This window comes from Xenopus laevis, chromosome 5L, assembly GCF_017654675.1.
Source record: "Xenopus laevis strain J_2021 chromosome 5L, Xenopus_laevis_v10.1, whole genome shotgun sequence".
Taxonomy (NCBI): Eukaryota; Metazoa; Chordata; class Amphibia; order Anura; family Pipidae; genus Xenopus; species Xenopus laevis.
This window is the reverse complement of record NC_054379.1, coordinates 44,871,989-44,887,831: the sequence shown is the minus strand read 5'-3', so window position 1 is coordinate 44,887,831 and position 15,843 is coordinate 44,871,989. Positions and strand designations below refer to the sequence as shown.

General features: G+C 39.9%; 1 protein-coding gene across 3 annotated transcripts; it reads left to right on the top strand.

Annotated features, from left to right (window-relative positions):
• The first annotated feature begins 2,806 nt into the window (after nt 1-2,806).
• On the top strand, nt 2,807-15,474 carry hnrnpu.L (heterogeneous nuclear ribonucleoprotein U (scaffold attachment factor A) L homeolog). Of its 3 annotated transcripts, XM_018261737.2 has the most exons (14): nt 2,807-3,526; nt 6,651-6,750; nt 6,835-6,908; nt 7,607-7,746; nt 7,847-7,946; nt 8,826-8,938; nt 9,091-9,354; nt 10,009-10,128; nt 10,237-10,362; nt 11,876-12,044; nt 12,843-13,109; nt 13,912-14,099; nt 14,247-14,321; nt 14,670-15,474. In XM_018261737.2, exons 1-14 carry the CDS (start codon nt 2,977-2,979, stop codon nt 14,721-14,723), a joined length of 2,340 nt encoding a protein of 779 aa, XP_018117226.1. In that variant the 5' UTR covers nt 2,807-2,976; the 3' UTR covers nt 14,724-15,474. The 3 variants fall into 3 exon arrangements, with proteins under 3 accessions (XP_018117226.1, XP_041418042.1, NP_001082474.2); XM_041562108.1 differs by lacking the exon at nt 14,247-14,321; NM_001089005.2 differs by having other exon boundaries at nt 2,855-3,526; nt 14,247-14,822.
• The last annotated feature ends 369 nt before the right edge of the window (nt 15,475-15,843 follow it).

The window sequence follows — 15,843 nt, the reverse complement described above, 5'->3', positions numbered from 1 at the left end:
TGGACCCCCTCAGGCGCAAAAAGGTAAGCGCACGGGGGAGGAGGGGTGGCAGCAACTGCTGCAGCCTGAGGCGGCTGAGGGGCCAGGATCGCTCCTGGTTCTGACCCATACCTTTGAACAATGGAAATCGGTCAGTTTGTCTTTTGAATACGTTTGAAAATATTTTCGACTGAACCACTATATTGGCCAGTGCGTGGTCCAATGGCAGATGAGGAAGACCCCAGCAGTGTTGGACTGTGACACCAAGGGCCCACCAAAAAACCTTAGACTAGGGCACCACTCAGTACTATTTTCTTCTTCTCCTCACTCAACTCTATTCTCCTAGTCTCTTTTATTTACATACTATAATCTATTATTTCATCTATTTAGCTACTTTCTTCTCATAGAAATAAGGAATGGCCATGAAATAGGTCAAATGTTTAGAAGCAGGAGGGCCCTCTGACACCTGGGCCCACTGGAAGTTTTCCCGGTTGGACCCCAGTTCCTCTTCACTTCTTGCCTTCTTGCCATTACTAGTGTGGCCACCAACAGTGGCATAACTCCAGTGAAAGCAGACCCTGTGGTTGAAGGTGAGGAGGCAGGAATGTAAAGGCGAGGACATAATAAATGATCAGTTTCAACGTATGTTGGTAGCATAGTTCAACTTACCAACATTTGGGGGCCCTAAATTGAATTTGCTATTGTGCCCAGTAACATCTTACACCACTGACCACCTAGGGTTGCCACTTTTCTGGAAAAAAAATACCAGCCTTCCTATATATTTATCTTGTTTCCCTATTAAAGGGGTTGACTATGAAGATTTTCATTCATCCAGGTCATAGTATATCTAGTATAGGTCAATCTAAAAACAACTGGACTTGCTGAGTAATCAATGAAGACGTTAGTGAAACATCTTCATTGATTACTCAGCAAGTCCAGTTGTTTTTAGATTGACCTATACTAGATATTAAAGGGGTTGTTCACCTTTAAAATAACGTTTAGAATGACGTAGAGAGTGATATTCTAGAGTTTGCAATTGGTTTTTATTCTTAATTATTTGTATTTTTTGGGCTATTTAGTTTTTTATTCAGCAGCTCTCCAAAATGCTATTTCAGCAATCTGGTTGCTGGGGTCCAAATTCCCCTAGCAACCATGCACTGATTTGAATAAGAGACTGGAATATGAATAGGAGAGGCCTTAATAGAAAGGCGAGTAATAAAAAGTAGCAATAACAATCAATTTGCAGCATTGCAGAGCATTTAAATATATAAAAGTAGTGTAACTGCTGTTCCCAGAATTCCCCCTTTGGTTCCGACTCGGTTTTTCCCGTTTCTCCTCAGGTGGAAATCACAATATCACAAAAAACAAGTATTCCTCTCACATTTGAGAAGTTTTTTTGAAAAGGGCATCAAATCTCCACTCTGGGGTCAAAGTTACTGTGCGTGCTGTTATACCGCTTTCAGCTCTGACCTGCGTTGCTTCCACCCGCCATAACGAGGGTTGCCACCTTTTCAGTAAAAAAAAAACGGCCTTCCTATATTCTTGAAGTTTTTTCCTATTAATAACATTGGCACCAAGCATCATTTTTACTGGTCAGGTGGCAACCCTAGCCGTAACACCCCATGGCGCTTGGAGATAACGTCACCGCCCTTGCTTTACGCGTTCCGTCGCTTTGGGACTTTGTCAGAGGCTTCAGAGCATTTGTTTTGAAATGGGGTCAGTGACCCCTATTTGAAAGCTGGAAAGAGTCAGAAGAAAAAGGCAAATCATTCAAAAACTATAAAAAATAAATAATGAAGACCAATTAAACAGTTGCTTACATATAACATACTAAAAGTTAACTGAAAGGTGAACCACACCTTTAATAACATTGGGATCAACCATCATTTTTATCAGCCAGCCCAGTAAAATACCAGCCAGGTGGCGACCGTATGGCCACCATGTATGTAGGTTTACCAACTGGCTTGTATTTGGCTGTTTTCTCTTATTAAATTGTTCTTTATGCCAATATTATCAATAACAGACAAAAATATTTAAAGGTTTGCAAAATGTCATCTATTCGGTATTTATAGTTGTGTTTCAATAGAATCCATTGTACATTTCTGCCATTATTTTCCCACAATGCTCCCAAGCAACCCCACTCCTTCCAGCAGGCCCGGACTGGCAATCTGTGGGTTCTGGCAAATGCCAGAGGGGCTTCTATAAGGTGCCATAGAAATCAGTATTCAGTGGGCTGGTGGAGGCTGTTTGGGCCTATATGTGGGCTGATTGGGCCTCTGTGTACCTGAAATTCCATGGCCTATTTTAATTCTCATTCCGGACCTGCTTCCAGTCTATATATACATATAGATATATATGGGGTAAAACACAAAAGGCAAGAAATGGCGTTCGCTAGTTTATAATACGGCCAACCAGGGCGCAGGCACAAACGTAGGGGTGCGCAGCATTGGATGCAATACGGTAATCCAGCAATTTTGATAACGGGAAAAACAAGAGGGACACAGTGCGGCCGGGTGTGAGATTGGAGCGATTTATCAGTTACAGCGGGGGTGGGGCGAATATTAAATAATTTGCGTAGGCGAATGCAGATAATTAGTGGAAATGAGAGGCGCGGTAATACTGGTTTAATACGCAATTGCATTATTTATGTGTGGAGCCCATTGGCCTCCTGCTTTATTAAGGGTGAGGGAAGAAACTAAGGGAATTCATGTTCGCATCACGACGCATTTTTGGGCCATTTAGCGGCTGCAAGAGTTAAGAGTACTGGGCGTGGCTCCTTGGTACCAGACTCTTCCCACTTCCCGATAGGCGGAGCGAGTAGAACCTTGGAGAGCCCGACTTCCCTCGAACCTCATTCTCTTCTCTTTCCTCCCCCACAGAGGGCAGCGCGCTCCGTCCTTGCTGGTGCCGCCATTTTGGAAGGAGTAAGAGCGCAATAAACACGCTCGCGGTCCCTCTCGTAGATCAGTCCACTAGCACGCACAGCTCACCGGTACAATGAGTTCCCCGGTAAATGTGAAGAAGCTCAAGGTATCTGAGCTGAAGGATGAACTGAAGAAGAGGCGCCTTAGCGACAAGGGACTGAAGGCCGACCTGATGGAGAGACTGCAAGCTGCGCTGGACGAGGAGGGAAGCGCTTGTGGGGAAGGGGGAGTGGCGGCCCCTGGTGAAGCCGAGGATGTGGCTGATCCAGAGCAGGCTGCAGCCGGAGAGGAGGAAGAAGAGGAAGGGATGGAGCTAGGCGGAGAAAATGGAGGCGATGGGGCCGAGGAAGTGCCCGACGAGGAGATCGCTGAAGCTGAGCAGGGAGATGAGAATGGAGACGATCAAGGCTTCCAGGAGGGAGACGAGGAGGATGAAGAGGAAGATGAAGGCATCCCAGTTGGGCTGGAAGAGGAGGAAGAGGACGAGGAGGAGGCGGAAGCGGCTAGTGGAGAGAACGGACAAGACGAGGAGAAGGAAGAGGATGAAAGCGAGAGTGCGCCCAGCGCCCCACAGCCACTCATGGCCATCAAATGCGACGAGACTGGCGGCGCCGGCAGAAGCGGTGAGTTTGGGGAGGGGAGCGGCACGTTATCATTTGATACATGCAGCCCTCTTGTATTGTACCCGCTTCTATTGCACCTCTTGTATTGTACCCGCTTCTATTGCACCTCTTGTATTGTACCCGCTTGTATTGTACATCTTGTGTTGCACCCACTGCACTAGCACAACGCCTTATAAAATCAGGGATATTCTAGTAGGTGTCCTTTCATCATTGTGCGTGGGAGGAGACTCGGCTAAGGCCTCGCTGACTTGTATATAATAATACCGCGCCTGTTCCCGCCGTGCAGATGGTTTTTCCCCGAGTACCACTGACAAAGGGGGTTGTCGCTAGGGGTGTGCGTAATGCGCGCCCATCTTGTCACGTCTCCTCAAGGAATCATTGTGTCGGCGGGCTTGGGACAAGTCACTGCTCGGGGAGGAGCTTCCCTGCCCCCATGTTAGAGTGCGGCTGTGGAGGAGCACCTGCTGTTGCTGCTCGTGTGGGCGGGCGCAGCCATTATTGTTTGTTAGGGGATCCGCTTGATTGAGTGTCTTTTGTGGTTTTTCCTTTTGTTGCGCTTCGTAAGGAGAAATGGGGCTTTAAGAGTGTAACTTGGTTCCAAAGTGTTGGTTTATTATGTGTGACTGAGGTTAACAAGTCATGGTTAGTCTCGGCTAAATTCAGGGAAATTGCACAGTTCTGCTATTTGTACAGATATGTCTTTTCTGTCTTGGTTTCCTTGTGCCATAAAAGTGTCTCTGAGCAACTTCCCAATAAAACTTCACTCATTAGTAATAATGTATCCGTGTGGCTGCAGTTGTGTACACTTGTGTTTGTGAAACAATGTATCAAAGTCTGGGGGAGACCTGCCCGTTGCTACATTGTCTCAAGAACCGGAAGTGAACAATGAGTGAGATGTATTTTTTTTTAACAAAGTTGCACAGGCCTATCTATGTAGAACCAGCTGTATATGTGACATGCATACTGGGACACCGGTGGCCCCTTTAAAATGCTGAGTGTAGTGAATCTTTAAGGGGTGTTTTCAACTTTTAGTTAACCTTTACTATGTTATAGTATTGCATATTCTAAGTAACTTTTCAATTGGTCTTTTTATAGTTTTTGAATGATTTGTCTCCTGACAAATAGGGGTCACTGACCCCATCGAAAAAAGAGCTACAAATGTGTTGTTGGTTAACCTCATTCTATGGCCCTCTTCTATTCATATTCCAGTCTCTTCTTTAAATCAGTGCACGGTTGTTAGGGTAATATGGACCCTAGCAACCAGATTTCTGAAACTGCAAGCTGGAGAGCTGCTGAATAAAAAGTGAAATACCTTAAAAACCTCTAATAAAACCTGAACACCAATTGCAAGTTGTCTTAACATCGCACTCTACATTATACTAAACATTAGGGATGCACCAAATCCACTGCTTTGGATTCGGCCAAACCCCCCAATCCTTGCGAGAGATTCGGCCGAATCCACATAAGCAAATTAAGGATGGGAAGGGGAAACCGTTTTTACTTGTTTTGTGACAGTCTCACGATTTCCCTCCCGCCCCTAATTTGCATATGCAAATTAGGATTCAGTTTGGTCAAACAGAAGGATTCGACCGAATCATGCTGAAAAAGGCCGAATCCTGGATTCAGTGCATCCCTACTAAACATTAACTCAAAGTATGAGGCTGATGGTGTGTTACGAAAATTGATATTTTATGTCTCTAAGTGTTGTACGTGGTAGCTCAATTATAGGAGTCCAAGATCCTGCACATCCTTTATTTATGAAGTCTTTTACTATTGCCTCTTGCACTTTTACAACCCAATTCAGTTGATATCACTAGACTGAGAATGCAGCTTTGTGGATTGTTTGGGGAGTGGCATTGTTTGCAAAAGTAGTGCTAAATTGTATCAGTTCAACTTTATGGGGGTTACATTTAAGGAAAATATTTTAATATATAGTTATTTTGTCACTGACCCTCTTGATTGTATAATCCTTATTAGGTTTTAAAGTGCAATATTTGATATGAAATTAACATGAAAGACAATTCATTACTCTCTGGCTCTTTCTGTACAATAGTGAGTTGTTGGATTGAAGGGTACAGAGCAGAAACAGGAAGTGTTCCAAAATAGAATAGAGTAAATGTTCGGTTACAGACATCACCTTGCATGCTCTCCACTAGTTTCCCTGGCACTGCACCTGTAAGAATGCTGAAAAAATAAGTCATTTAGCCATGTTTGCTGGAATACCCCAAAGACTGACTTACATTCCAGTGACCTCTTGAATCTAATCTTAGAAACATGGAAGCAGAGGCATTTTATTGAAGAAGCAATTGCCTCCAGGCCACACAGCAAACCATCAGACTTCCACATAGCATAACATTTTGTTATGCTTACTCTGTTGTAAGCATGTAGAGTGACTTTAAATCTCATTGGTTTGCATGAGGCTGCATAAAACACTGCTGGTGTTCCCCATGTTTTCTTCTCTTAGCTCACGTGATATATTTATTTCTACATCTGAACAAAACTGAATTGCTCTGTGGGGGAGGGGGCTTGGAAATACATATTTTGTAAGTGTGATTATTCCTCATTAACAGAAGATCAATATCGTTGTCTGGAACCTAACATTTGGTTTAAAGGCACAAATGACAGCACTGAGTGATTAGTTATGGTCTCTCACTTGACCGAACCAGGTGTTTGCAGGCTGTTCAAACTGAAAATGTGAATAGGGATAATTTTGGATTTTTGTCCCCCTAACCAAGAACCAACAAAACACTCAACATGTTGCTTGTGACGTCAAGCTGGCATTCAGATATCTTTATGAAATCGTTGGTTCCCTTTACTTTTCTAGTTTGGACTTTGCTCCACAGTGTGTTTACTGCTAACACATAACAAGGTTCAAGTACTCCCTCACATAAAGGGTTACACAGATTAGTGCATTTTCATGCAAACCTGTTTGAAAAGTAGATATGCTTTTATTTGCACAGCGCAATCTAGCTTTCTATTTTACAGGCCTGCAGAATGTGTTGGCTCCTTATACATAGGTGTTTCTATTAACAGTGTTTGTGAGGAAAAAGTGAGTTGAGTGAGATGTGTAATATTATTGTAAGAGCTTATGGATTTGGTTTCAGCTTCGTATTATTATTTCTAGATGGAAATGATTCCAAAGAGAAGAAACGGGGTGTGAAAAGGCCACGAGAGGATCATGGACGTGGCTATTTTGAATACATAGAAGAAAATAAATATAGCAGGTAGGTACAACATGGGCCTTCTACTTTTCATGCCAATGTTCTGCTTTACATTTTGATATGGCTTGAACAGTATCTTTATTTTAGGTCAAAGTCCCCCCAACCACCAGTTGATGAAGAAGACGAGAAGTTTGATGACTCTGTGGTACTTCTTGATACTTGTAAGTTTTTCAGATTAATTTACATTTAAATTTATACAGTTCTGTTTTTCCTATAGAACGTTAACATTTTAGGTTAATGCATTATCTGCATTACACTTATTTTCTGACAATGAATGTAGAAATAAGTCAAATCAACTGGACTTGTTGTCTTTTTCTTGAAGTCGGTCCTCCAACTGGCTTCTGAATTGAGAGCCAGTTGGATGACTGGTGAAAAGTCTTCAAGAAATACACAAGTCCAGCTGATTTGACTTATTTCTACAGACATACCATGACCTGGATGAATGAGATTCTTCGCAAAGATTTTCTGACAGTGTAAAAGTTTTGATCATAGATGCTGGACATGTAGGCTGGCAAATAATGCTCTGATAAACTTGCTCCTCAGAAATACAGGCTAGCCCATACCATTTACTTTGATTATTTGGGCAGTACACGTCCACCTGAAGACTTTGATTCTACACCATCCCTTATAATGTATGGACCTTATTGACTAGAAAGTTCACTTAACATGTTTTCTCTGATATGACTGTAGTTAAGTCCATTTGTAATCAGATGAATTTGTGCCTACATTCTGCTGTTCATTTAGAAACATTTTCTGTCCTAAACCCAGCAATGTGCTGGCAGATCATTTACACTTGCCCTTTAAACTATATTGTACACAGGTGCAGTGTAGATTCTCACTGGAAATGTCTATTTTATAGATAATTGCGATCTTCACTTCAAAGTTTCCCGGGATCGATTAAGTGCATCATCTCTTACCATGGAGAGCTTTGCACTTCTCTGGGCTGGAGGAAGAGCCACTTATGGTGTATCAAAGGGGAAAGTTTGTTTTGAGATGAAGGTAAGTGCACTTATAGCAAAAGCTGTCTGAAACGCCTAAATGTTAGGTTTTACTTTTTATTTATCCAACTTCATCTTTTCCTTCTTAAACTCTCCCCCAGGTTACTGAGAAGATTCCAGTAAAACACGTATATACAAAAGAGACAGATGTTCATGAAGTTCGTGTTGGCTGGTCATGGAGCTCCTGTGGGTACATGCTCGGTATGTAAATTAGTCAAGGGAGAATGTTGCCCTATTTATAACTGTTTACTAGGCAAGAAGTGTTCTTCATGGCCACATGATATGCCTTCCCATCTAGAATTTGGAAGCAGGCCAGTCAACCTAATTGGTGTTGAATAATGCAATATATCTAAGCTGTTTTTCCAGTCCCTTTTTAAAGGCTGTGTTAGGTTTAGGACTTTCTGCAAAGCTTTGCATATAAAGAATAAATATAGCTGGTTTGTTTAATTTAATATGCCTTTTAAACTAGGTCTTCGGTCATGTTTAGGCTCAAATTACGCAGTTACTGCTACATGTTTCCATTTATTTCCGCTGCATTGACTATTGAGGTTAGTTATCTATGGTTCCCAAAATACCATTAAGGCTTGTAAACGACTAAACTATGGGCATCTTAATTTCTGTATGATTGCTGCTTGCATCATCCAGACATAGTTTAGAGATTTCAGAAGCACAACCAAATCTCTTCATACTTCACTAAAGATGTTGTCAAGTCTGAGACCTGCTGATGCTCAGCATTATATAGCCAGCCTGCCGGTGGCACTATAGATCTCTTATACAAAATATTTAAGGTTTTCTGGATATGGGATGTTTCAGTAATCTGCATCAGCAAACCTTAAAATCTGCAAAACCTAAAATAAACCCACTTGAATTTTTGCCAATAAGGTTTCATGCAGCTTAGTTACGGCACGGTACTGTTACAGAGATACAAATTAAAATAGAATTATTAATTTAAAGTGAACTTTGTGAGATGCCCTGTTTACAGATAACTGATTGCCAGATACAGGATTCCATATCTGTATTACAGATTGGGGGTAAAAGTAAATTAAAAGCCTAATTGTAAAATTGTATTTTTTCTGCTAGGAGAGGAGGAAAATTCCTATGGTTATTCTCTGAAACCTGCAAAATGTTGCAATGGTGTTGCTGAAGAATATGGCGAGAAATATGATGAGAATGATGTGATCACTTGCTGTGCTGTGAGTAGTCCTTCGTTTGTAGTTGGAGGCCTTTTCAGTTTTGCAAAACATAATGAAATGTATCTTTTGTTTCCTATTGAGTTAGTTTAAAACTGTGGGGACACTAATTCTAACTGTTTTGGTTTGGTGTTTTTTTTTTTTTTTTCCCCCAGAATTTTGAAGAAGATGAAGTTGAACTTTCTTATGCAAAGAATGGCCAAGACCTTGGCGTTGCTTTTAAGATAAGCAAAGAGAGCCTATCTGAGCAGGCTCTCTTCCCACATGTTCTCTGTCACAACTGTGCAGTGGAATTCAACTTTGGGCAGATGGCAGAACCATTCTTTCCTATCCCAGAAGGCTATACATTAATTCAGAATGTTCCTTTAGAAGACAGAGTTCGAGCACCTCTGGGACCAGAGCAGAAGCAGGATTGTGAAGTAAGTATGTTTGAAAGTGAACTTAATGTGGCATAATTGGGAGCAGCATTTCCCTACTTTTTGTATCTTTTAGTTCACCTCTGGTGCATTTGGTTGGAAGAAATGGAAACCGTGACATGATTTTGAAATGTCTGGCATTAAGCCAGTGCCTATTGTTAAAGTACATTGGAAACACTGTACTGATGCTGAAGTTGGTTCAGGCAGCACAGTGGCTAAGCATTTCTGCCTTGTGAAAAGAGTTTGTATTTTGTTTCTGTGTGTTTCCTCCTACACTCATACAGGCAGGTAAATTGCTCCTGATAAAATGAGTCAGTGTGTATAAATGTAATGGGGACTAAAACAAACTGTAAGCTGCACTGGGGCAAGGAGTGATTGCGACAAACTCTATGAAGCACTGCAGTAATGTGTAGTCTATTTAAGTAACATATACAAACTAGGTTGTTATAGGGGAGTGGTATGCAAAAAAGCAACTGTTCAACTTTATAGTAACTCTGAATCTTGTGGGTTAATTTCTTTAAATGTTTATAGTATTTTGATAGTTAACTGTCATTATGCTTTAAATGTAGTACTTATAATTTACAGATACTTCTTAATTTTACATTCAATATCAATGAATTTTTGTTCTTGGTAACCACTGTTTTTTATTTTATAAAGGTGATAATGATGATAGGCTTGCCAGGTGCTGGAAAGACAACTTGGGTAAATACACACATTGAAGAAAACCCTGGCAAGTACAACATACTTGGAACAAACACTATTATGGAAAAGATGACGGTAAGAATCCGACTTTTAAGGGGTATATTACTTTACCCCATTTTTAAATAGTTTAATTGAACAGTCTTGTCTTACAGCCCTGTTTTTTTTTTTTTTTTTTTTTGGTAGGTTGGTTGCAAAAAGCAGATGTCGGACACTGGAAAGTTGACTGCTTTGCTGCAGAGGGCCCCGCAATGCCTGAGCAAGTTTATTGAGATCGCTGCTCGCAAGAAAAGACACTTTATCCTGGATCAGGTAACTAGCTTTTTACTTAAATTGCAGTTGGAACCATACGAGATTTGTATTTTTACAGCATATGGCCTCTGGATACCTGCAAAGTTTAAGTTCTGTTTTGAAAAGTACTATATTCCTACATCAGTCTTATACGTATTTAACACAATGTGATGTTTTCATTGTATGCTTCAGAAACTATACCATTAGTTTAAGTAAAATGAAGTTGAACGTTCAGTGTTCCTTTCTACTGCAGTTCAGTAATAGTTGCTTAATCTGTATTGTTATAATTTGTTACAATTATGTTTACATTAGTTGACTGTTTCTCTACAACATTTTGTGAAACTCAATTTTAACGGGTAAAAAAAAAAAAAACTAAGGGATTATGCTTCATAGGGCTGAGGTGTACAGTATCAACAAATGTATACTTAGTTACTCCAGAGTACAAAAATTAAACTTTAGATTCCAGGCTACCAAATGGCCAATCACAGAACTTATTTTGCATCACCCAGCAACATTCATGCTTATTATGTTGCTCCCTTACTCTCTTTACATCTGAATGTGGGTCATGGCTAATAAAAAAAAAAAAAGCTGGGCACCCCCATATTAACACAATGCAACTTGGAAGGTGAACTGCTCCTTTAAAGGAATGTGTATTTCCATTTGTTAATTTGTAATTCGTGCTGTGGTAGTGTTCTAGTACTTAATGCCAATGTTTTTGCTAAAATAGTGCATGAAGCACTACTGTTTATCGAAAGCAGCCTAATTTGTATCACTTTGTACTTGAAACTTAGACCAAAAATTGTCTCAAGACACTTTGAATTTAACCTTAAAATTCAGTAGTGTGGGATGTATTGTACTGAATGCTTTGTACATGACATTTTCTGGACAGGAATTCCTTGCATAATATGGAGCGAATAAGGCTCAATGATTTTCAATACAATTTGCTGTCCTATTACAAGTCAAGACTGTTTAAATAGGACCCTGTAGTTATTGACTGCAGTATTTCAAACGCTTTGTGTATAAATGTGCGCCAACACATTGCCTTGAATATTGCACTTTATTTGTCAAATTTAAACCACCTTTTCGATGAATATGCATTTTTAATAACTGTTTGCCAAAGGGCAAGGTAGATGATTTTCAGTAAAAGGATTTACACCACAACATAAATTACAGGAAAGTTGCTAATTTGAGAAGTGTTAATTAATTGGCTTTAATTAACTAAATTCCCTGTCAAAACAGACTTGTTGCTCATAATAAAGTAGTTTTCAAACTGTAAACAGAACTGCAAAATGTAGAGGGATCAAATGCATATGTACTTATGTTAGATGTCTATTTTATTAGTGTAATCATGCAGTTAAATCTTTAATGTGCTTAATGTTTTAGCCAGAATATGCAGTAGTGTCTGTGTGTTTTCCCATTTAATCATTCAACACAGGAAGTAAATCCTTGGGACAAAGTGTCTGCACATTGTAGCTTGCAACATCCCTCCCCAAAGTGGGTAATTCTTGTTCTTGACTTGTATTTCCCTTTGCAGACAAATGTGTCCGTGGCTGCACAGAGAAGGAAAATGTGCTTGTTTGCTGGCTTCCAACGCAAGGCAGTTGTTGTCTGTCCAACAGATGAGTTATATAAAGAGAGAACCCAGAAAAAATCTGAGGTGGAAGGTAAAGATCTTCCAGAACATGCAATTCTTAAAATGAAAGGTAAGTAGACTTCCATTTTCTTGATCAATATTAATGGATGCTTAAAATAGATATGTTGGATCTTTTGACTTCATGTGTACCTTCATAATAATTCTGACTTTCATTGTGATTAGCTCATTTCTGAACAATTTCCAGAGCTAGAGCAGGAGTGCCCATACTTTACTAATGAAAGGTCTACTTCTAGAGGTGTTGTCCTATTATGATCTACATCTATAAAAGCATTCTTGGCATTCTGTTCCATATTGCTTAAATATTGATTTAATAAAATTTATATTGCTATATTTAACAAACAACTATTTCTTATGAGACCTAAACATAATAAATATCTGAATGAAAAGCATGAAATTGGAGGGTGATTTAGACAAGCTGTTTGTTGTGTCTTGAGTTCTACTGGTCACCAGCTAAAGGTCTACTGGGAGATCCCGATCAACCTTTTGGACACCCCTGAGCTAGTGGTTTCTGTGCCATGTTCTAAACCACTAACTTGCTATTGGTTCTGTTTGTACTAGGGATGCTTGGATTCGGCTGAAACCCAGAATCTGAACCCTAATAAATCACGATTTAAAGGATTCTGTTCGGCCAGGCACAAGGATTATGCCGAATCCTGCTGAAAATGGCCGAATACCGAACCGAATCCTGGATTTGTTGCATCCCTAGTTTGTACAATAAAACCGTAGTAGCCTGAGTGGGCCCTGCATCTCTCATTTCTAGCTTCCTTTGTAACAACTGTTTTCGTTTGTAGCTGATGTGATTGCCCCTGATATAACTTTTATTTTTTTTTTTTTAACCCTCCCTTAGGTAATTTTACTCTTCCAGAAGCAAGCGAGTGCTTTGATGAAATTACTTATGTTGATTTGCAAAAGGAAGAGGCTGAGAAACTTATTGAACAGTATAAGGAGGAGAGTAAGACGACTCTACCTCCAGAGAAAAAAATGAATATTGGAGCAAAGAAACCAAACAAGAACAAGAATCCCAAGGGCAGAGGTGGCATGTCTCATGGTCATGGGCACAGAGGCCGAGGTGGTGGAGGATACAATATGCGTGGAGGAAACTTCAGGGGTGGAGGTACATATGAACCATGTAGTTGTACAGATATAGTATAGACTTTGTAAAAAGGGCTGAAGCAAGCTATGAACAGGTTTGGAATTTTCACTTAACAGGTTATTAAAGGGATTCAGTCATGGGGACCATAGTTAATAGTGCTGCTCCTGCGGACTTCTGCACTGAAATTAATTTCTCAAAAGTGCAAACTGGTTTTTTTTTATATTTAATTTTGAAATCTGACATGGGGCTAGACATTTCATCTTCCCCCAGTCATGTGACTTGTGTTCTGATAAACTTCAGTCACTTTACTGCTGGACTGCAAGTTGGCGTAATACCCCCCCCCCCCCCCAGCAGCTTAACAGAACAATGGGAAGGTAACCAGGTAGCAGCTCCCTGGTAGATCTAAGAACAGCAGTCAATAGTAAAAATTCAGGTCCCACTGCGACACATTGTTACATTGAGTAGGAGAAGCAAAATGACCTGAGATGGCTGCCTACACACCAATATTTAAACTTAAAAAAAAAAAAAAAAAAAAATACACTTGCTGAATTAAATTTTATATGGTAGAGTGAATTATTTGCAGTGTAAACAGTGTAATTTAGAAATAAAAACGACACCATAAAAATCATGACAATCCCTTTAAAAAAGGGCTGAGGCAAGCTATGAACAGGCTTGGAATTTTCACTTCACTATTCTTAAAAGTCAGCAGGCTGTACCCCAAAGTGAAAACAGTGGTGTATTTTGTATTTAGATGTCTGATACTGAGGTTTCTTGTATTAAAGACATTTCCAAAGTGATATTGAAAAAGTTTAATGTTTTGTAGCTCCAGGAAACCGTGGAGGATACAACCGAAGAGGGAATATGCCCCAGCGTGGTGGCGGAGGTGGTGGTTCCGTTGGGTATCCATACCCCCGTGCTCCAGTCTACCCCACCAGAGGTGGCTATGGTAACCGTGGAAACTTCAGCCGTGGTGGAGGTGCTGGAATGTCCAGCCGTGGGAACTACAACCAGGTAAACTTAATTTAAATAACTTCCCTTTGTGTCTTGTTTTGGGAAACCAGAGGAGAATTGCTACCTAAATGTGGTTCCTACATGTCTTTAATGAGAATATGAAGCTATGCACTGCAGTTTACTGACTTAGAAAATTTTTTTCTGTAGAACTTCAGAGGAAGGGGAAATAATCGTGGCTTCAAAAACCAGTCTCAGGGTTACAATCAGTGGCAGCAGCAGGGTGTAAGTAATTTACTGAAATGGCTTAATGACTTGAAAACCTTTTTAAACACCTCCCTATTTTTTTTTTCCTTTTTGCACCCTATTTTTTATTTTACTGAGCTACTCTAACACACAGACATTTGCCTCCAGCGTGGCCGTATCCCTTTAAATTCTCTTGCCGTAAGTTACATTAGATCAATTTTATTACTGCAGAGTTTCTTGGAATTTAGTCCGGATTGGGCTCCTAGTTTAAAATTAGTGGGATGAAACGGAATCAAATGTTACACACGTGACCTAAGCAGTTCTTGTTGGCAAATAAGCTTAAAAGCTTGTTAACCTGTTAATATTTACCCCTTTTTCTAATTGCAGCAATACTGGGGTCAAAAGCCATGGAGCCAGCAGTACCACCAAGGATATTATTGAATACCCAAATAAAAATGAACTGATACATATTTCTCTTCAATACCTTCACAAGAAGTCGACTGTTTTTCTTTAGGCTAACTTTTAAACAAAAAAAAAAAACAAACATTCCACAAGAGGAAGTGCCTGCGGGTTCTTAATTACTTTCATTTGGGTTATTCCCATTTACTTTTAGTTGAATTACATTTTTTTTGTACATTTTAATTGCAGTTTTAAAGCGATGAATAAGAACCTTAGCATTGTGCACGATAAGAATGTGTCAGTATTTCAGGGTTCTTCATTTTTATCTGTAATGTGATTTTTTTTTTTTTTAACCATAACAAAAGTAAAGATGTTGCTTTGTAACCGGTGTCTTTTATTAAGGACTGCAATGCTATAAGTGTCCAGGGGACTTTTAGCTGGGAAATCCTGTCACAAATTGCCGTTGAAATGTTGGCATGTGAAGTTGCCCTTGTTGACTGATTGGAACTTTGTATAAACCCGTTTCCTCTCCGTCCTCCTTGCAGGGAATAAATACAGGCATTTTAAGGGTTTCAGGATAGCTTGCAGCATTGAAGGGATGCTTTATGAAACTTTCACATGAACCATAGGGTGTAGTATGTTTAAAAAGCTGTTTAATGTATTTTGCTTTCTGTGGAAACCGCAGAGACTTTAAATTGTGAAGGTTCAACACCATTTACTCCGTTTGTTATGCATTTTGATTTTAAGAAAAGGCGCATTGCCTATTTCTTATTAAACTAAAACTTGTTGTAAATCTAGTTGTCCAATGGGATCTGTATGAAGTTAGTCGTGTGTTTGTATCTCCACTTTCCCTATCCCTCTTTATTTGCCTAGCGTGCTTGTAGTTGCACCAACTTTGTGAACTAATGAACTTGTGAGTCGTTTAATATTCAGCATTTCATTTTGAATCATGTCAGTTCTATAATGGTCATCTCTCACCTGCTAAACCTCTATTGAGGGTGAGCTGAAGAAACATATGCAGACCTTTATTTGCAATAAATAAACGTGAAAGACATGCTTGTGTTTGGGATTGTCACACCTTTTAAAAAAACAAAATGGAAATCCCTCATATCTGCCATGACTGCTTATCCATGAAAACAGATAAAGAAATAAAACGTCTGAT